This window comes from Seriola lalandi, unplaced genomic scaffold (assembly GCF_002814215.2).
Source record: "Seriola lalandi dorsalis isolate HSWRI2012SDOR001 ecotype SW California unplaced genomic scaffold, Sedor1 jcf7180002054476, whole genome shotgun sequence".
Lineage (NCBI taxonomy): Eukaryota > Metazoa > Chordata > Actinopteri > Carangiformes > Carangidae > Seriola > Seriola lalandi.
This window is the reverse complement of record NW_019525029.1, coordinates 3,301,666-3,323,211: the sequence shown is the minus strand read 5'-3', so window position 1 is coordinate 3,323,211 and position 21,546 is coordinate 3,301,666. Positions and strand designations below refer to the sequence as shown.

At 40.0% G+C, this 21,546-nt stretch overlaps 1 protein-coding gene across 1 annotated transcript; it reads right to left on the bottom strand.

The window, feature by feature from the left end:
• Positions 1-2,024: 2,024 nt before the first annotated feature.
• Positions 2,025-20,734, bottom strand: LOC111659253 (zinc finger protein 516-like). Its single transcript, XM_023412122.2, has 5 exons — positions 20,510-20,734; positions 9,359-10,885; positions 7,035-8,372; positions 6,707-6,771; positions 2,025-5,208 (listed from the first exon to the last, which is right to left on the bottom strand). The coding sequence occupies exons 2-5, from the start codon at positions 10,689-10,691 to the stop codon at positions 5,158-5,160; spliced, it is 2,787 nt and encodes a 928-aa protein (XP_023267890.1). The 5' UTR covers positions 10,692-10,885; positions 20,510-20,734; the 3' UTR covers positions 2,025-5,157.
• Positions 20,735-21,546: the final 812 nt, after the last annotated feature.

The window sequence follows — 21,546 nt, the reverse complement described above, 5'->3', positions numbered from 1 at the left end:
AACCTGGGTCATCACCGTACACTAAATGCTCTGTTAACCACTTACAACAAACATGTGTTACCTTTCACAACCACGTTCCAAACCTAATCAAATATACAAACAATATTTTTGTATCAAAGCGGAGATGTAGCCACTGTGCAACTTTCTGGCTTTTGAAAAAAAGAAATTTTCAAAAATACAAAAAAAAAATAATAAAAATTTCACATTTGATTTATTTCTTTATTTAATTTTTCAATTATATTTCTGTAATGTAACTACATTATAGTCTGCTGTGTAATTCTGGTGGAGAATATTAAATTCCTTTCACTTCACTTCAAGTTTTAAGCTTTGTCTTTGTCTTTGTCTTTGTTTGGATTAAAGTCAAACTTTAACCCGACCTAAACCAAATATATCCCTTAAACATGAAATCTAACCTTAAACCACCCTGTTGAAAAATAAATGAATACCTCCCAAAATAAAGTCACTTTACAATACTGTCCTCACTTGCGATGTCTAAAGCTCAGGCTGGCTCTCATAAGGACAGCAGTACAACACCAACACACACACACACGCACACACACACACACACACACACACATACACACACACGCAGTCCTGACAGCTGTCACTCCAATCGGCCACCGGCCCATCTCTTTCCTGCTCGACAACAGCCAAGCGTTTTCCTGTCAGACAACATATGCCACTGCATTTCTCCTGCTCCCAGCCGCCTGACATTATCTACTCCCAGACCCTGTGGCCGGCACCGACTCTCAGCCCTCTTGCTGGTGGCACTGCAAACATGATCTCTGATGTCTCTCAGGCAGCTAACTGATGCTGTCACTGCACCAAGATATAACACAACCCACTGACAAACACATTGTGACAAGGACATACAGGCACACCAGCGTGTACACAGACACACACATATGCACAGTCGCACAAGTGCTCATGCCTTGTCGATGTGCTAGACAACAGCAGCTCAGACTACAACCTTTATTCAGTATTTATTTTCTCCTCCGGGTTTCACCAACCAGATAAGGTCAGCCGCACATATGTTAACAGTCACAAGAAAATATTAGAATTCACAAGCTTTTCTGTGACTTATTTTGTTTTTCCATATGTTAAACTGTATCTACTTGACACATTTTCAGAAGCTAAAATACTAAAAGCTGCCTGTGGATTCAGTTTGGCCAAGTTTGAAATTTACCAGTTCTGACATCTCAATCACGCCTGCAGGCAGAAAACTGTCTGATGATGGGGGAGAAAGGGCCTCATCCATAATTTGAAGCTTTGTCTTTTTACTATGTCAAGTTGAACACATGGACAGCTTATAGAGAGAGTTTCAGGGCAAACATTTTAATAGGTTAGTGGTAAAAAAAAAAAGGAGTATAAGAAATATAATGCCACATGTAGCATTTATATAGACAGCAAATATTTTAACCAAGAGGGGTGGCATTTGTATCAAAGCTGTTCTTGCATTTTCTATTTCTTGATATTGCCTTCCATCTGCTGGTCGAAGTGGTGAACTGCAGCAAGTGTCATGTGTCATTTGTCAGAAAGCAACATGCACAATTAACAATCAACAAATAATCCTCATTGACCCTGTAAATAAAGGCTTATAACCGTCTGCTAAAATTATTATAAATGTAAAATATAAAAACAGCTTGTTTATGTCAGTGGTCTCCCACCTTTCTGGCTTGTGACCCTTTTAAAATGCAAAAAAACACAAGTTCCATACATTTAAAAGCGGTGACCACTTTCACCATAGAGTGGTTTTTACCTGCTCATATTGGTTTAATTGACATTTTTAAGAGCCTTAATATTAAGCATTAACCAATGATTAACCAGTGAAATGGGCAAAAATTAACTTTGTAGCCATATTTTGTAGATGCCTTTTAAATCTGTTTACTTGCTACTCCTCTGATTTACTGAATCTTCCAGGGAATTGGTATGAACCAATTTAATGGCATTTTTATGCATAATCCTGAGATTATTTTCTGTGTGTGTGTGTGTGTGTGTGCTGATTTTCACACCACAATTATAAATCAACAATTAACCAACTTTATTTGAATAATTTTACAGACAGACGTAGAACTGGTGAAAATAGAAATTCTGATACCAACATCATTAACTATGAAACAAGTTTACATGGTCACAAAAACCCAGTGATAGCTCGAATTTAAGCTTTAGTTATGCATAAAGTTCAGGCTTGCATAAAACTTCACTGTCTCCTGGTTTGCTGTGACTCTTCCCCTGCCAAACTGTCTGCAGCAGTGCCTTTACAGACAACTGTTGCAGAATAGAAGATAACAGGCTCAATACTACCTGCTGCAGGAGCATCACTCCCTGCTGACCCTGCGCTCTGACCTCGTGTGTGTCACAGGAAAAAAACATTTTTTTTTACATTTTCTGTTGTTACTACAAATATCAAGTACTTCAGAGTGTTAAAATACCACTCTCAGCAAACAAAAATACCATTAAATAAAACTATCATTTACAATATTTATCAAAAAAATTTTCCACACAGATCAAATCAATACTCCAATAATAATAAATTATGTATTCTCAAGATCTCCCAAGAATCCATAACTTGATGGCTTTCTGTCAAATGCATAGACTATTTCTCTATGGGAGATGAATACACTGAATCAGTAGAACTAAAATATAAACATACTAAACAAATCTGCAAACAGAAAACACATGAAAACAAATGAGAATGAGGTGAGTTTCATAAAGTCAAAAACAAATATTCTACAGTCTTTAAAACTGTAGTTTTTCAATAGCTCAGCTGGCAGATGTAAGTCGGGGCCACATAAGTAGGAATTATCACTACTTAAATTATGCTACTTCTAAAAATTACAGCGTTAAATTGCTACATAACTAGCACAATGTGAAATGAGTGTAGATGTTTACACTGTGTTTCTGATTGGAGACAAAGGACAATTTCTAGCATTGAGAATAACAAAGCATGATGCCACATTTCATTGCTCACTGGTTATTTTGACACAAACCTGTTTTACAGACTGGCTACAATGATGGCCACCACTTTAATTATATTTCTCTGGTTTTCTCTCATTGATTGTCCATTCTGGACCTTAAGTTTGGCAATAGCCACAGATTTGCAATGAAGAAATGTAAATTAAATGATAAAGAGCATGGTACCACTTCCACAGATTGTGCTGTTTGACATGGATATCGATTTCAAACTGGTCCAAAAAAAGTATCCAATTCTACCCAAGTTGTTGCTGTGTTACCGTGTGTGTTTGAGGCTGTAAACCAGTAGAGTTGTTGGTTAAATTGCTCTCTGGCGCCGCAGAATGATGTGGAACACGGCTAGAAGATGGCTGGTACACTGACAATGCTCAACGCTGCACTGATTCCCTTTATGCACCACAACTGGCCCCAGAGACACAGCCAGAAATTGTCTTGAATGTGATGCATGTTTTATGTCTGTATGTATGGTATGGTAAGTATGGCGAGTCTTTGTGATATAACAAGACTAGGTCAAAACCTAGTATATGGCTGGACTGCATCGTATTAGCATTCAGCCTAGTGTCAGCTAGTTCCAGCCCTTCATCTGATTGCTTCTCTCTTTTCTGTTTTTCAGTTTCCGTTGTCAGACAACGCAACAAGTTAAAGTAAATAGTGACAGAAATGTGGCCTATTAAGACTACATGCTAACTTCCAAGCCATTTCCAAGCTGCTGCTAAAATCATGATTTTATAAATGCAACGTCGTCTGACAAAATCACCAAACACAAAAATTAAAGACAAAGACTGTGCTGTGATTTCAGCTATATTTACTTGTGAAATTATCATTCAGAGAGAAAGTTAGAAGCTCATTCACATCAGCTGCCACGAGGTCAGCATAGAGAGGTGTGACTGCAGAGGGAAAGCCTGCCCTCGCAATTTGAAAGAGCAACGACAAATGGGGATTCTCCAACACTCGGCCGGCCAACCAATGGTGTAACCTTGTCAGTCAGTCATGAGGCACTCGGATAACCAATGGTTCAATTTCTTCCCTCAGTCAGTCAGTCAGTCAGTCAGCAACATTTGCGTTTATAGGGCTGGACCCACTGTTGCAATCCAGCCAAAAATATGTAATCTGTGTAATAAATGGAAAAAATATAGTGTACAGATGTGTTGAAAATAAGGTGAATAATCATCTTAGTGATGAAATATTCTTGTCAGCTTTTTTGAGTTAAGGCCAGTTCACCACACCAAATTGTGGGCTGCAGAACAACTTGCAGACTGAGTTTGAGTGTGATAATAGTACAACTAGTGCATCCTTCTAAATGTGTGTGGGATGATGAGCTAATAGTGCTTAAGCCTGGATTCTGGTCAGATTTAGCTCTAATTAAGCCGGTACTTCCAGTGGGATGGTGACTTTGTGCTGTTAGTTGTAAACTGTGGTAGAGATCAGCTGCTGCTTTCTCACCATAACTGAAAAGAAAGTAACCTTGACTGAGCACTTTGACCCTCAAAGAATGGAGATGAGAACAGTTGACTAATGATCACTGACAAGTTCACTCTCAGGTCAAATTTGAAGTAGGCTCCCATAAAGAACATCAAAATGAAAACAGAAAAATACGTAGAAATGTAAAAGTGAAGCAAAACATTCATGACATAGCTTTACATTTTATAATTCAGAATGTTTTTTGAGGCATCTTTCTTTGTAAGATTGGTATTTCATATTGTGCAGGGCCTTTCTCCAGTTAAAACTAATTTTCACTCCAAGCAGATTTCTGAGTCTCTTTAAGTAATGTCGTAGTTATCCTTGTAATGGTAGCTTCTCAGTTCATTTCCACCTGGAGTGTTGTTGCCATACAGTGTACAGTAAGCCTAAATGATTCTGCCTTATTTTCATAGAACCATATCTCCATGTATGTTTCAGTTACTAGTATATCTACATTCTTTAAAAAAAAAAAAAAATGAAAAAAAAATGAAATGAAATGCATGCCTAACACTTCAAATAAAACAACCATACACTATGACAAAAAAAAAAAAAAAAAAAAAAAAAAAAAAATCAGAGTCCACCTCATTGCTTTGCATATATTGTGCATTATCCAGTGCCTATGTCCTTTTTAGGAGTTATGGCTGGTTCCTTTAAAGAACAACAGGCCTCTGTTCAGCAGTTTGTATCGTGAAAGCTGGAAGCCAACAGGAAAACGGAGTATCTTCACGTTCCTTTATGAAGAGACCCTGAGGACGAAGTGGAGCGGCTGTTCACCTGCAGGAGACAAGTGTGAAGCACACCAATTAGATCTAACGGCATGTTTTTGTTTTAGCAACATTTGCTAATAGTTTAATCCTGTTTATTAGGAAAAAGTAAATGGATATGGTAATTACTGGTATATACTTTTATATACGACTGTATATTTGAGCAAAATTTTAAATCTATCAAGGTTTGGGGCATTTTATGTTAATAGTATTAATGAAAACCCATTCAGATTAACCAGTTTTCAGTTTACACACTATCTGATATTACCTCTACACTACTGTGATAATCTAGCCTTCAGTGATATGATGTTGGCCCTGCAACACTATGATATTTCATGCAGTGGCTGCTGTATTAGTTTACCTAAAAGGTCTTGCTAATGTGAAGTTGCACATAAAGAGACCTAATGCCCCTGAATAAGGGCATTATATAGGACAGAGTAAAGTTGGTATCTTTTTAACATAATGAAGGTTTAAAGACCAGAAGACATGAGAAACATGTATGATAAAGAACATACAAAAAGTAGTAGCTCCTGTAGTAGAAATATGTTCCCATGGTGCTGTTTAATAGCACCCACAGTGTTATCCATATTAGTTTTATCTGATTTGTAATTCCTCACCCCTACAGACTGAGATATTGCCCATCTCCTGTGTTTAAAAAGTTGCCCACACATTACTCTAGGGGAAAGAGGAGAAAGCAAGAACAGTTGTAGGTAGCATCAGGGTAGGCCTGACTGACAGGCTGATGACACACCATATGGAGATGCTGGGCGAGTTTTACCCTGAGGGGGACAACAGTGTTTTTTTTATTATTTGTTTGCCTCATCCCTGTCAGCGCCTCTTACGAAAATGAGAAGGAAGAGACAGCCAGGTTGTGGAAGTTGACAGCCAGGCACGGAAACACATGAAAATACGCAGACGCACGTGTGCACAGAAATGACAGACTGTACTCCGACACAGACAGGGTACAGACAAGAGAACAGGCACACACAGTTGGTGAAGACATATTGTGCACACTTGTGAGGGATGGGACTTTTCTGTTGTTCTTAATTTTAGAAAGTGAAGTGACAGAGCAGGTTTGCAGTTGACTGACTTATACTTACTATAAAACATACTCTCATATATTTCAAGTTAAACTGTAATTAAAGCACGATCTGTGATTGCCCCACCACCAACCACTTTGAATACTGACACTCAGGGACTATATCTAAAATATTAAAGTTTCCTTATTGTGCTAAAGTTTCATCACATCAATAATTAGTTAACACAGCAGTAAAACAGGCCTATATTTAAATGCTGATCTTTCATCTATGGGTTAACTTTAATTATAAAAATTAATATACTTAATAGTTTGTAAGGTCATACAATTATGCATTTAATTGATTTTTTGACTTTTTTGTTGATTCAGGTTTTAGTTTGAAGGATGAGGAGACATTTTTATTAACTAATCATTATGCATGCTTTAAATCCAAATCTACATAGTGTCAGTGAATGCTGCAAAGAAAACATACTTGTTTGGAAGCTTCAGAGGAGGAATGGACTTCATTTCCAAAATTTCCATTTAACGGCAACATTGCTGTAGAAATAAAAGTGTTACAAGAGCGTTTATAGATAAATATCACATTCTGCGGGTTTTATTAATAGTCGAGACACTTAAAGATGTGATTCATCCATTGGAAAAACATCACAACATAAAGCCATACTATTGTTGGAGTCTGTCTCACTACGTTTAAATTAAAATTTTGATCATTGTTGGCCTCTATCTTGAAATAAGCAGTATTCAGTTAGGTCTCTGCCCTCACACATAAACCAAAACACAAAATCAAAGTTCCTCCTTACCTTGTGGATCAATCCTGGGGTCGATAAACCCCCAGTGCTGATAGAGAGCAGCCAGGTCGTGGGGACTGTAGTTCTTCAGCAGACTCAAAATATCAACGTCCATTGGCATTTCTCCTGTTGACTCACTCTTTCCCTGAGCAAAAAGGAGTGGTTCTAAATATGCTTTGCTTCCATGTAGCCCCCACATGTTCATGGCAGCCCACAGATCAGGACCCTTAGGACCCGAAGAGGAGTCACATGACTGTCTGCGGGGATGGAGTCTATCTGCAGCTGTGTTAGAGGAAGTCCCGCCATGATTCCTGGCCAACATAAAACCCAAACCCTCTTGAGGGAAGTTTCCCTCCACTGCAGCTCTGTGGCCTCTGTGTTTTGGGCTGCTGGTAGGCTGGAAACTAGAGACACTCTTGTTATGCACAATACTGCTTGATGAAGTAGCTTGGGCACTGGGGCCTTTACTTCCCCCCTCCACACCCCGGTTTTGTCCACCAGACTTCTTTTGAGGTAGAAGTCCCACCCTCCCACTAGAGTATGTCCCATCTGAAGAGCGTGAGTCCTTTGACGGATGCTTGGACTTAGGGACACCTGAATGGGTTTTAGACTGAGACTGAGTGCTTGCTGAGTGCTTGCCACTGCTACTGCTACTGCTACTGCTGCTGCTGCTGCTGGGGGTTGTGAAGCCTGGGGGCTGTGTGCGCTGTGTTCTTGGAGCAGGTAAGGCTGGACAGTCCTTTCCTTCAAGGAACGGTGGAGGCCCTGTGCGTCTCCACAGGGAAGCACCTGTCTTTAAACCCTTGAGATTGTTAGTGCAGGGCGCCCATTTGGGTGCCGTGGAGCTGCTGCTATCCACCCTGTGTGCAACTCGTTGATGGATCCAAAGTACTTCTGGGTAGTTGGTAGTGTGGGAGCAGTATGGGCACTGATGTCTCACCAGGCCCTCTGTCTTTATTGGATAATTAACAGTGCTGTCTCCTTCACTTACAGGTAATGCAGACAGATTAAGAAGACTGCCAGCATCATTAGTAGTTTGTCCCTGCCCTTTGACCCCTGTACCATTTGACTTTTCAGTTTTAAAAGTTTTAATGTTTGACTCTGCTGACCCCTGGCCAGGTGGACATGTGTAAGGACTCCAGTATGGCTGACTGAGTAACGCACTCCTGTTTCTGAGGTAGTCCATGTATCTTGAGGCTTTGGAACCACTCTGGCTTATGTTGTCCAAAATGGTGCTGTGTTTGCTGTGGGGTCCCAGGAAGTCCTGGTGGTGCTTGTGCAGGTGAGACCTGAGTAGTGAGGCGTCAACAGTGTGGAAATCACAGTGCTCGCAGAAGTAGGGTTTTTTATCTATAAGTAAGAGCAGAAGAAGCAGCGTAAAGGACAGATGTAGAATTAAAGTGTTGCATTAGTATGTCTATGTAATATAAGGTCATTAGCAGTGATTACATTATGCATTATGTCAAAAGCCATCAGGGGTCCGGAGTTACATTGGTCAAAAGACAGATCATAACAACCAGCAAGTTTCATATTGGAATACTCCACTCAGAGATAATATGTAAATGCAAGATTTGAAAGGAGAAAACTCCACAAAGTCACAACAAACACACTCTGTTCTGTACCAATTTTAATAACCATGATTTCTATTGCATATTTCCATTTATTTATTTTATTCCAAATTGGAAATGTGCTTTGAAAAAGGGCCACCTGCTCTCCTTAAGTACTGCTGCAAGTGTGCAAAGATTCTACTGAAACTTAGCCTTTAAAACTACCAAAACATTTGATAACAAAACAGTGTAGACATTATTTTTTTATATATTCATTAATTAAGTTCAACAAAAAATATACAACAAAATAGGTATTAAAATTTTGGAATTAAACTTAATATGTCTGTTAAATTCTTTTGAAGCCTCTATGAGAAAACCTTCATGGCTGTGCATTTTCAAAATCTTTTTGAATACCAAAGTGCAATTATAGTTGCTGTAATTCAATTATAAATTCACTAGAGGTCCCCCTTTTCCACAATATAATGATAAGTTTAACTACTTTTCCCACCTAATACAGAATTGTCTGAGTGTTGAGTTTCCACATTGATGGCCTGATAGGTTTATCTTACTGTGTAGCAATATCAGAGAGAGACTTTTGGTCTGTCCATACTAAATGCAGTGTATGTCCACAATCATGACCTTTGATAGATTGATTTAACAAAAGGGATGCAATATTCAATATAAATCAACTGTCCTCAGCACAAATTAGGTCTGGTAATTGGTTCCTAACTCAAATCTTGACAAAACTCATAGCGCTGGTAAAGTAGTGTGGTGTCGTGTGTGGCTTACCCTCCTGGTCTTGGCTTCTGATGCTGTTGGCCTGTTTAGGTGAGAAGTGAACTTCTTTGACCTTCTTCGTCTGCAGCGCCTCATAAAATGCATGACCAAGTCCGTTCAACAGAATACGATCCTGGGAAATCCTCTTATCAACACCTTTAGTGTGAGCCAGGCTGTTTGATGTGTGATCATGGCCTGTGTCACCCTTCTTCTTCTTAATGTTGGAGCTAGAGGTGTCGATTGGCTTCCTTTTCTTCTCTTGCTTCAGGGGCACATACTCGCCCTTCTCCATATCATATGCCACTTCAGCATCAGCTAGTCTCTCCTCCCATCCCAGGCATTTCTCTGTGGCCTCCACTAGTCGTCCCCTTGTGGCCAACTGCCATGCTTGGTAACTACAAACTGGATCTAGCTCTGGAATTCGCCTGCCCAAGCTCTTTTCCTCAGGTGTATCCCTCGCTCCAACACATGTGAGGTTCAGGCTTTCCAAAAAATGCCTCTTAGCAATGAGCAGCTCAGATGCGTCATGGTCTTCTTGTGGTGGATTTTGTGTTTGAATGCGGCTGTGGTTCAGTTTATGTAGCTTTTCATGCATTCGCAAGGTCTTGCGGTCATAGAAGAAGTTACCGCAACCAGCACACAGCTCATAGAGGCACTCTTCATTTATCAGGGTTGCTGGGTCCTGGGGAACTCCATTGATTGTGGCAGGAGGCTCGTTGCTTTTACCACCCCGCAACTGGGCTTTGACCCGATGAATGCGCATATGACTTTGGAGGAACCATGCCTGGCGGAAGCGGCGTCCACATATTCGGCAACCATGATCCTGGGAGCTCCGGTGCCTTTTCATGTGTGATTTTAGGAGTAGTACCTGAGGGAAAACCTGCCCACAAATAGTGCAGGAAAAAGACCCAGCATCACCAACCTCGACGCTGTCTTTACCCTTAACTTTTTTCTTGGCTCCTTTCTTCTTCACTTTCCCATTGACATTATGAGCTTTGTCAGATGTGCTGATGATTTCAGGATGGTCGGGGATCTCAGGGTTATCTTTCTGCTCCTGATTTCCATCCCCCTCCTTGTCACTGGCATTATGGCTGAAGAGGCCCAGTTTATGGCTTCGGATGTGGGCTTTCAAACTGCCCTTCTGAGCCGTCCTGTGCTCACAGTATGGACACTTGTACGGCTTCTCTCTTGTGTGTCTTCTCATGTGCTGGGACAGAGAGCTGAGAAGAGGAAAGCTGCGACCACACACCCCGCAGGTGTGGCCAGAGGTGGCATCTTCCTCTGTCTCTAACTTTATATTAGCCATGCGTTTTTGTGATACATCCTCCCTCTCTTCTGTCTCCATTACTTTTCCTGGAGCACTGTTATGTCAAAAAATCACAGCTGTGTAATTAAAAAAATCTTCAAACTACACAAAGTTTATGTTCCAGAGGTTAGTGAGTTCTCAGAACAGGCATCAAAAACTTGCAAGACATCACAGCTTTAGTGTCCATCTTTATCGCTGAAGAAATGTACTTTATCAGGTTGCATGCTGAATACCTGAAAATAGAACAAGAAATTTAAATTAGGCTTGTGATATTTCAATATAATCAAAATTCACATATTATTTTTTCATCAGATCAAAAAAGGCTAGTTATTTTATTATTACCAATCTGTAATCAATTTTAAGATTATAGGAAAGTGTGAATAGTAATTTCAGATAATAATAATGTTTATTTGAATTGCAAAATAAGTAAGGCCTAAAACTGAATATGAAGTGGTTATTGAGGCTTTTGTTGGCCTGTTGCCTTACAAACCCTGAATGCCACTCAGACTACAGGAATTAAGGATTTACAGTATTAAATAAAGTTATTTAAGTAAACCTTGATCCCTTTGTTTAAAAGTCCCACAGATAGACTCTCTTTAAAAACTCTTAAATCAAAGAAAAGTCAGATGATGAGTATTAAAAATCATCAAACAAAATCGCATTTCTTTAAATCCTTTTGCTTCTAGGTCCACAGAACATTCCCAGAAGTGCAGACTGGTTTCTCTATAAATACACTAGCAGTGACAGCTGATGCTGAGGCAGTTTCATTCAATATGTGTTAAAAAAATAAATAAAAGTACAAACCCTATACTAGGAGAGATGGCTCACCGAGGCAATTTGCATCACACAGATTTTAAAATAACCTTTGTGCCTCAGTGGATGAGTGACGCTGGTTTGTATGTCTGTACGAGTGTGGGTCAGCGTCTCAACATGCGTGTCTTTGTGTGGGTGTCCTTTGGTTTCCTATGTCTAAATTGAGTGTGTGAGGTGAAGCATGAAGAGATGGCCAACCAGGATGAGCCCTGAGGGGCAGTCCACTCTAATTCACGATCAATAATCCATTATCAACAAACTTCATTTTAGAAACTCACAAACAGACATACACATAGCCCTGATTCTGGGTAAGTGCTGACATAAGGTTGTGGGTAAAGGTAGCAAGGTACATTTGTACATTTTACCGTTAAAATAACAGGAGAAAAATCTTATTGTCACTAATGACAATGTGTGTTAACCTTTATATTTTAATCATTTCTTTCCTCTCTCATATTGTAATAAGATGAAATGAAACTCCACATTTATACAGATGTAAAGTTTCATAAATGTGGGGCAAATTATACCAGCAGCTAGGAAGATAATGTTGACATAAGAGCCCCTAAAATTTTTGCTACATCTGATTAAACCAGAACAAAACCGCCCTGAAACAAAATAGGCATTTGTTGTACTCTATATAAAGAATAGTAACATGGCACACTCTGATGTGGTTAAACATGTTCCTCAGGCAAACATGACTATTTGTTAGACTGTTAATAGTAAGGAAGAAAGTAATCTGTGGCATATAGCCAGCCAGGCAGTCAAAAGAAAAACCTGCTATTGTGTTGGCCGCACTAGAACTGTCACATCGCCTCATGTCTGGCCCTCCACCCCTCATTGGGGGGTCGAGAGAGTTATTGTTAAAGCAAAGAGGCCTGGGCCTACATGTCACTGTCCTCGAATACAGAGGCAGGACAAAGGACGACTCTTGTTTGTCTTCGAATGTGAGTAAAAACTAGGTGCACAAACACTTAAAGACTAGAAAAAAATGAGACTGACTCTGGTATGATTTTCACAGGATGAGGTTGTCTGTCTAATTATCTGTATCTGCATCCACGGTCGCATCTGTCTGCATGCATGCCTGCCTGCTTGCGGTCATGTGTGCTGATCCGCTCACGCTGGAATGGGTGCTGTATCTGGAATATGGGAGGAGTTTAGGAGGTTTTTCCGGACATGGCAGGTGTTTGGTAGGCAGACCCCATCAGATTAGTGCATGGGCAATGTGGCACACTGTCTCCAAGAGGGGGAGGATGTGCAAGAGAAACTGGAGGGTGGCAATTAAGGGGTTAAGGTTAAGGCGAATGTAATGAGTTAACACAATGGGGATGAAGTCAGAGAGCTGAGGGCAACAGATGGGAATAAACGGGCCATCAGTATGGAGTTAGCCGCCTCTACAGTATGGGCTTAGGCCTTTGTCAAAGCAGCCTACGTGCTTAGTGTGTGCTATATATTTGCATCTGCAATATCCTACTTTTGCTCAATCACACAGCAAATTGCATTTGTGGAGTTATTGTGTTATGAAGGGAATGCATGTTTACTCTATACTGTCTATAATACTATATATTATATAACGTTCCTGCTTAATTTTTTCTGTGTGTTGTGTCTTTTCCACCTCTCCTGCTCTCATCCCATAAACACTGAAAGCCCTTTGGAGGATCTGTAAAGTGATGCAGATAGCCAAACATGTTGCTCCAGGGGTTTAACTCATTTCTTTTAGAATCCCTCGCTCCCTTTTTCTCTCTCTTTTCTTTGGCAGATGAATAGGCATGTCCAGTCAGCTGTCCTCGCATTGATTCATCCTGACGTCCCAACCAGCTCAGCACAAACTCCCTATGGTCAGGGCACTGATGCTAAGAGCCTGTGTGCTGTGTGCGGTGTGTGTGTGTGTGTGTGCGCACGCAAATATCCACTGTCGGTGTGTTGTATATGTGTGCGCTGCTTGTGTGCCTGGTCGCTGCACCAAAACTGTGGGTGTAATTTCCTGCCAGGGACTGGAAATAGAATTTCCGATGTAGCATCAAACAAGCCAAAATACCTCACTTCTTTTTTTGTAAGAAGGAAATTTACACTCACAGCTATTATCTGCAAAATTCTGTAATCACAGAGTAATAAAATATATAACAATTTTGAGTAAATATGTGTTCCCCATGACTGTGCATGCATATGTGCCAGTGTGAGTGTGCATGTGCTGAAGTCATCCAAATATTCTCAACAACCAGCAACAAACCTGTGCCAACATACCCCTGACTGGAGATAGCATGTGACTGTCCTTATGCTAGTGTTCAAAGCCATAGTCACTTGCTAAGCCTCACCTCGCATCTACTGTTTTGTATCCAATAATCCTGTTAGTTTCCACCAACTGAAAACACAACTGAAGCATAAATCAAAACTAATACACAGACTGAGAGAGTTTTCTATGCTGTGAATACAGTCTAAATATAAGGGTATATTTGCTAAGATTAAAACATGTCTTATGTCTTCATCTTCAAGTCATCCCTCCAGCTCTAAATCTAAAAAATGTGTCTGTGGGCACTGTCAATGCATTCATGCACAAAATCAAATCAATGCTTTGAAAAAAACATTGTGTCAGCTGTTACATAATTTCATAAAATATAGAGTATATATGTCATAAGAAATGGCAAAGTCAAATTATTGGAAGCCAAAGAAAATATTTAACGGCATATTGAAGGCAAAGTCGCCACAAAAGTAAAGAGATTATTACTGTTTCCTAATATTCCAGTGGAACATGTTGCTGGTTAAAGTCAGTAGACAATATGAAATGAATTCACTATATATTTCATGCCAATTATTGTATGTTTTCCCTTTTAAAACTTATTATCCTGTACTCACTGTACGGTGCATTTGCACACACACACATCTAGCTCAGGCTTGCTACACTAAAAGTAACCCTCTACGCACCAATAACTCACAATGCATAAAGCACATGCCTAGTTTGCCACTGCAAGAGGAAATACGCTTTTTGACTTAAAAGCCAAAGAGTTCACAGTAGGCCATATTGAACACCTGTAAAGAATTACCCACAAACAAAGTAGAGAAATAGGTTTCTTATCTCCTAACTTGTTCCATAACACCTTAGTGTGAGCAGAAAATGCATTCTTTGCTGATTCACTGCTGAGGCGCTTGAAAATGACTCATATTTAGTGGACTCAAAACACTCTTGCAGGTGCCTGTTTGACGTGGCAAGTTTAATGACTTTCCAACTGGAGTTAGTATACTTTTTTTTATTTTGTCACATTGTTCACACATTGTGAAGTCTGATGCACCTCGCATAGAGCTGACACATACTAATATACCTCAACACAGCCTGGGTTATTCAGAATTTGGACACAACTTAAAGACTCGATGATTCAACTTAAGTATTCAATGTCAGCCGGGTTCCTCGAATGACTTAATTGCATGAAAAACAGTGAAGCTGCACACTACTGTGGGCGCACAGCCTAATATACCTAAGAGATTAGACAGCCATGAGCTCAACAGTCACAAGCACGGACAAACTTGCGCACATTGGATCCCATCCCCCTCCTTGTCCAACTCTCCACTCGGTTACACAACATATACAGGGATTACTCTTCATAGCATGAGATGAGCTGCTCAATGAGTGGTCTTTTATCATGCATGCCCCTTAGTGCAATAAAGCAAACGCAGGGAAGGGAGATTGACAAAGAGAAGACGAGAGATTCTTGGCAGAGGTTTTACCTGCAGTTACTCTCTAAAACACACAATATGTCTCATGCAAGGCCAAATGCAGACATCAGAAACTTAACTGAACAATCCCACTGAAAGCAGAAAGGCAAAGATGAAGATGTGATTTTGTAGATATATTTTCAAGTGACTCTGGTAATTTTGCCTTCTGGTATTGAGGTTATCTGTTGTGGTAGGTCTGAGGATCCACTATGGACCCACTCTCTTTTCAGTGTGGATTGGCTAGTGTGGGAGACACTGGAGTATAATCTGCTGGCATTAACTTGCTCTCTAAAAAAAGCACTCTCAACAGGGATTAGATTATCATGGCAAGGTCAGCTCAGACTCGCTCTGACTGTCTCCCTTTATGTCTCTCTATCACTCTGCTTTCTGTCCTTCACTCTATCAGTTTTTTGTCATCACGTGTTCTCTCTACTACCTTTGACAGGTGAGCATTTAAACCGTGTCTTTGATTTCAATGGATCAAACTGCCAATGCAATCAACAGAAAACCTAACAGATTAACAAAGATTAAATAAACAGCATGTTAAAGAACAGTGTAAGCAATATTCATGTTACTCTAGCCACTGATTTCTATCACAGAAGAACATTTCTACAATAGGACAGATACTTTTTACTCTTTTCAAATGTAATGTGTACATAGAATACGAGCACTGTTTGTTGAATTATAGTAGACCATCTCACTAAGGCTACAATTTATGATTTTCATTATGGACCCATCTGCTCATTATTTTCTAGATCACTTGATTCATTATTTGGTAATGAGTTCAAATTGATGCCAAAATTTACATTGTTTGATTTGTCAGACTAGCACTCCAAAATCTAAAGATAATCAGTTTACTATAAGCCAGCAGAAAGTTGTCACAGTTGAGAAGCTGTAAATAGGGAATATTTTGCTTGGCAAATTTCTTAAATTATTAACGGTTTATAAAACTTGTTGCAAGTTCTTTTTCTGCTGATAAACAATTCAGTTACTCGACTAGTCCTTTCAGCTCTAAATCTAACTCATTGTGTTGGACTGACCTGGAAAATGAGACTTAGCATGCTCTAACAGTGATACCTCATTCATGTTCAGTGAAACAATTTTAGGATTAATACCCCAACGTCCCCTTTAGTTTGAGTCAAATTTCAGTTTGAATTGGACCTTGAGCCTTGCACTATTGAACATCACAGAAACAACATAGAAGAATTTGCTAAATTTTACTCTCCTTTTATCTGATGAAGTTACTTTAACTTAATAGTAGATTTAATTGACTGGGGTCTCAACCTATTAATATCTTATATTTGGGGGTCAAAAATAATCTAGTATTACATCCTCCCACAGTGTTTCAGCTAAAGACTGTTGTGTTTACAATTCCTCTGTGATTTAGAAAAGAATCTGTATTGATGATAGCCAAATGGCAAACTTGGTACTTGATGTTAAAAATAAAAAATCAATTCAATAAACCTACAGCAAAACCATGTGACTATACAACCAGTACATCTAAGCAGTTTTGAAGCTGACCTATGCAATGGGTTTGTTGTTTTTTTGATATGTAATGTAGATCTTTATCAGTGTGTAAGATCAAAATTCTCAAGTTACATGGTAGATGTAGATTTGTCATACCAAACAACATGTGTGTAATTTCCGATTTCCTGCTATGATTAAGGTAAGGATTGAAGAAGGGTAAGGTGATACCTGCTTAGCGATTTTACCCTGCAGCAAAAGAATGACAGCTGGCAGCAGGGTCTGGATTAGGTTTCCTTAGGGGTATTGCATCTTTTACACCACCGCGTCTTTGGAGTAGAATGGGCCGATAGTAACCTGACTCCCTCAGACCGATCCAATCTCGTCTATCTGTGCCTCAATGGGGCCAAACAGAAGGGATCTGTGAACGCCTTACTCATCCCTCCCATCTTCCATCTGGACATTTTGCCAGTGTTTGCACTCCAGTTCCTCCACTGGAGACTTAAAGGGCAAGTTCTCTTTTTTTCTCATTCATCACCAAGTCAGAACATTTTCTGTCCATTCAGTACTCACTGACACTAATATTTTGTTTTGGTTAAGGTTAGGGTTACTAAAGGGTAAAAACTGCTTCCTGGACAGAGAGGAATGCTGCATTTCATTATGTCAGTACTTTAATGAGACTACACTAACCTTCATAAAAGCAAATACTATTTGCAATGGCAGGGACGTTGAAGTAGTTACTACAGTAAGTGCTATTCTCCCCTATTTTCAAAACATATCTGAGATATGCACTGATCAGTTTTATTTCGCCATTGTAATTCCTGTCCATATGCTAATTGACAGATTGATTAATTGTTTCAGCACTTCTGCTAACTAAATTATCATCATTTTCTATGATATAATACAGCAACTATGTGAATCTTTCTTTTTGTATGTTTTTTTGTTTTTCAAAAGATACATTTCAAGAGAGCTTCTATTCCCATCTGTTCACATGTAGTCACTTTAAATTATTTAATATTTTGGGCCTTAAAGTCCAGGTACCTTGAATAACACACCCCATACAGAGAAAGACAACATGGGAGAGACAGCTAGCATATGTTAACGTGAGACGGAATCCAGTATGTGGTCCATCTGTATGCTCTGTTGTTAGGTAATTACATCAAAAGAGAGGCTGCACACTCAGCAAAATGTGCACATGTATGCGCACACACTATTTCAGAAGCAGATATTTTGCAGACTTTTGGCAGTCTGAAAATTGTGCATATGTTCATATTTTAAGTACAGGATAGTAGTATAGTACTACAGGATAGTCAACTGCTCCATGACATGGAGCCATGTAAAACATATCTGCCTGGGTGCTGTGCAAGCTTCACCTGAAGAGGCACTGTCAGTAATAACAAGAAATTTAACATCTAAAAGTTTCATAATTACATACAAGTTGAGGGGGGTTTTAAAGATTTTTGGGGGTATTGGCAGCAAGTGATTATAAGTATTTGATAAGATAGCAAGTCATAATGTGGCAAAAAATGTTGTTGTCGTAACTGCTTAACTTACTGGCATGTATGTGACTTTTTTAACTGATGATCACACTCACATGTACTAACAGAAGTTTGTTGGATGTCATCAACAGCAGCATTGAAGCGCATGATTTTCTCTCTAAGTCTGTCACTGAGCACATGCTGAGTTTTTACTATTTAACACAGGCATTGCAGCATAATGGTTTTGACCTGTTTTGATCACCGACTCCTCGTTGGGTTATTCTCCCTTGAGAATCGGCGTACATCTCAGGAATCTGTAGACTTCAAAGCTTAATTTTCATGTCATGGGCTCATTCATTTCCACAACAGATTGCAGCTACTATTGTGGGATTAAAGTATTCCTTTGAAATAATACTAGGAAAAACAAAACAGTTTTTGATATTGATTTTATGTTAATTCTACTCTATTTTATCTTGCACAAGAAATGTTGTTGTAGTTGGATATCATGATAAACAAGAAATTCCTCACTACTTATTGATTATGGTTGCATCCATTTTTTTACTTCCTTACTCATGACACATACATTCTTGTAGCAGGTCCATATTGCTTGTGGCACTGCCCATTTGATTTTTGCTCCAGATGTGTAGCTGTATTTTTATTTTCATTTAGTTGAGATTAAGAAACAACTAAATGTATCAGCCCTTTGTCACACAAGGGAGCTGCCCAAAGTGGAGATGGCCTTACCCCTCACATCTTCCTGTCTGCTCTGTCTGTACCCCTCCCCCCTTCCAGCAACAAGCCCCTGTCCAGACCCCAGTCTCCTGACCTAATCTAGATGATTAAATCATTTTTCTTTAGCACAAATTTTGTCCCCCCGCTACTCTTGTCTGGTAGTTGTCGCACACCCTCCCCTATTGATCGTCATGCTGAGGAGATTACCCTAATAGCTGGGATTACCTCCCCACATGTTGGTTGACCACATACTGGGGGGGAGGTGGGGGAGAGAACCGGGGATGGTGCATGTTGTGCATGATGTGCAAGTGTATGGAAGGAGGGTGGGAGGGGTGGGGGGGATAAAATAGAAAATGTGGGCCTATGTTTGTTTATTGTCTGTGAGTACTAGAACATAAAAGGGCTTCAACCAATATCAGATCTGATTGTCTATGGGATGTAATTAGACTTTTTGCAGCCTACATAACAGTCTTTATCCTTAACAGTGATGATCAGTCATAAGACAACAGCTTTTTATCAGCAGGGCAGACAAACAACACGCTGGAGACCTGTGTGACACATACTGACTGCAGTTGTCCTCTAGTGCTTATCAACTCTATACAGCCTCAGTTTAAAGCCCCAGTGACATCACCTTGCAATGTTGTTTACTAATCATGCAACAATTAGTTAATCACTCAAATGACAGAAACTTAATTGCCAACAATTCTGATAATTGATTTGTAATTACAGTCAATTATCAAGCACAAATGCCAAACATTCTTTGTTTGCAGCTTATCAGATGGTATATCATTGTAAATCAAATGTTATTTTGATTTCATACTGCTGGTCAGACAAAACAAGCAATTTAAGGATGTCACTTTTGGGTGTGGGAAATTGTGAAAGGTACTTTTCACAATTTTCTGATATTTCCTTAATGGAGAATCGATAATTTAAAAAAAGGTTAGTTACTGCACAACTGTTTACTAATCACCAGCCTTTAAGCCACATGCACTGACAACAATACCTACAACAGTCTGCTGGCCAGCACTGTCCCATCCACATGTTCACTACAGCTCAGTTGGACATCTCTGGGTTGGTGGCTTCTGACTGTTAGAAAGAGTAAACTAAAACACCTAACAAGTGCAAGAGGTTGAATGAGCTGGAAACCGAGATGTTATACCCACAGAGACAGGCAGGCAGGCAGGCAGGCAGGCAGAGAGAGAGACTGAAGGCCATTCAGACGGTGCAGAGAAAAGGAATTCCGTTAATCCGCCGCTGATCCGGTACAATGGCAGCCTTGTTGTCTGTCCCGTTTGCACTCACTTACCACAAGTTTGCGTGCGTTGACAATGTTCACTGAGGGCCGATTCACAGCTGTGCCAAACCACAGTAAAGACAACTGTAATAGCCTAATAACGGTGGTGATAATGTGAGGTCAAGTCGCTTGGTAGCATCCCGCTCCGACACGAGACTCGGAGGACACACGACTTGGCCGTGTATTTTACTATAACTGACATCCATATTACTGACTCACCGACGGGATGTTGCAGTTAACTTTCGCCCACACAAACTCCCAAAACAGAGCAGCCCTCACTTGTACAGACTGCTTGGGCCACTACAGCATCCTACCCCATGTTTGACTCACTATCTTTTGTTAGTTAACCGCCGTTTAGCTTCACTCCTCCTTACCTTAGAGGGGTTAGGCGGCAGGTCGCTCCTGAAGGAATCCCATCACCGATAAAACAATGGCGGTTCAACAGATAAACACTTGTCGACAAATCGGGGCGCTGTGTTTCAGCCGTGGGTTCATCTCTCTCTTCTCCGCAGCGTTGAAACTTCACTGTCTCTCAATCACAGCGGTGCACCTGAACCGCAGTCCCGTCCTCCTACTCCTCCTCCTCCTCGGCAGGCAGCAGCAGCAGCCGTCGTTGTTGGGGACATGAGTGACGCGAGAGATAACGTTATTAACGTTAATAGCAAGCCAGCGCGAGTGATCTCTGCGTGCGCGCGGCTCTGCCCCATTCACCGCAACTGAGTGGAGAGGTAACCGGTGGGCGCGCGCGGAACATTTGTCTTTGATTAACGTTAATTTAGTCGGGATCAAGTAGTATCCTAAACACAAGGGCGGACTGTGAGAAAATGGGACCCTGGGGATAGATAAAAGGCCCCCCACACCTCCTATATCGGACCCTGGTGGTTTTTTGTCTCTTTGGGGTTGTTCCAATTGTCTTTGAAATAATAGCCCATTATAATGATTAAATAAATAAATAACTCTAGTTATATAGTAGTTTTCTTAACAAAGTTATGAAGTGCTTTACAGAAGTGAAGGAAAAAAAACAATAGATGAAACAAATACAAATTAAAACAAACATGGGGCTCATAAAACACAGAGGGATAAAATAACAATATAGTAGTTAAACAATATAAAATGTCAAGAATAGATGGTAAAAGCAAGCAACCCAGAAAGGCCTCCTTGGTGGTCTGCATTAGGCACTCAACAAACAGAGTTCAATCAATTTGCTATTAAAGCTACAGTATGTAACCTTTTTCCTAATAATTTGCTTAGTTGAAATATGCTCCAAAACATATTTTAATGTAAAGTAGTGTTGCTATGACCCAGAGCCTTTGAACAGCCAGGCAGCAGTGCAGAGATATTCCCTCTTAGAGTTTCTGAGCAAGCTAGACTTCCTGAAATGATTCGTTCATTTCTCAGTTCAGTTGAGCCC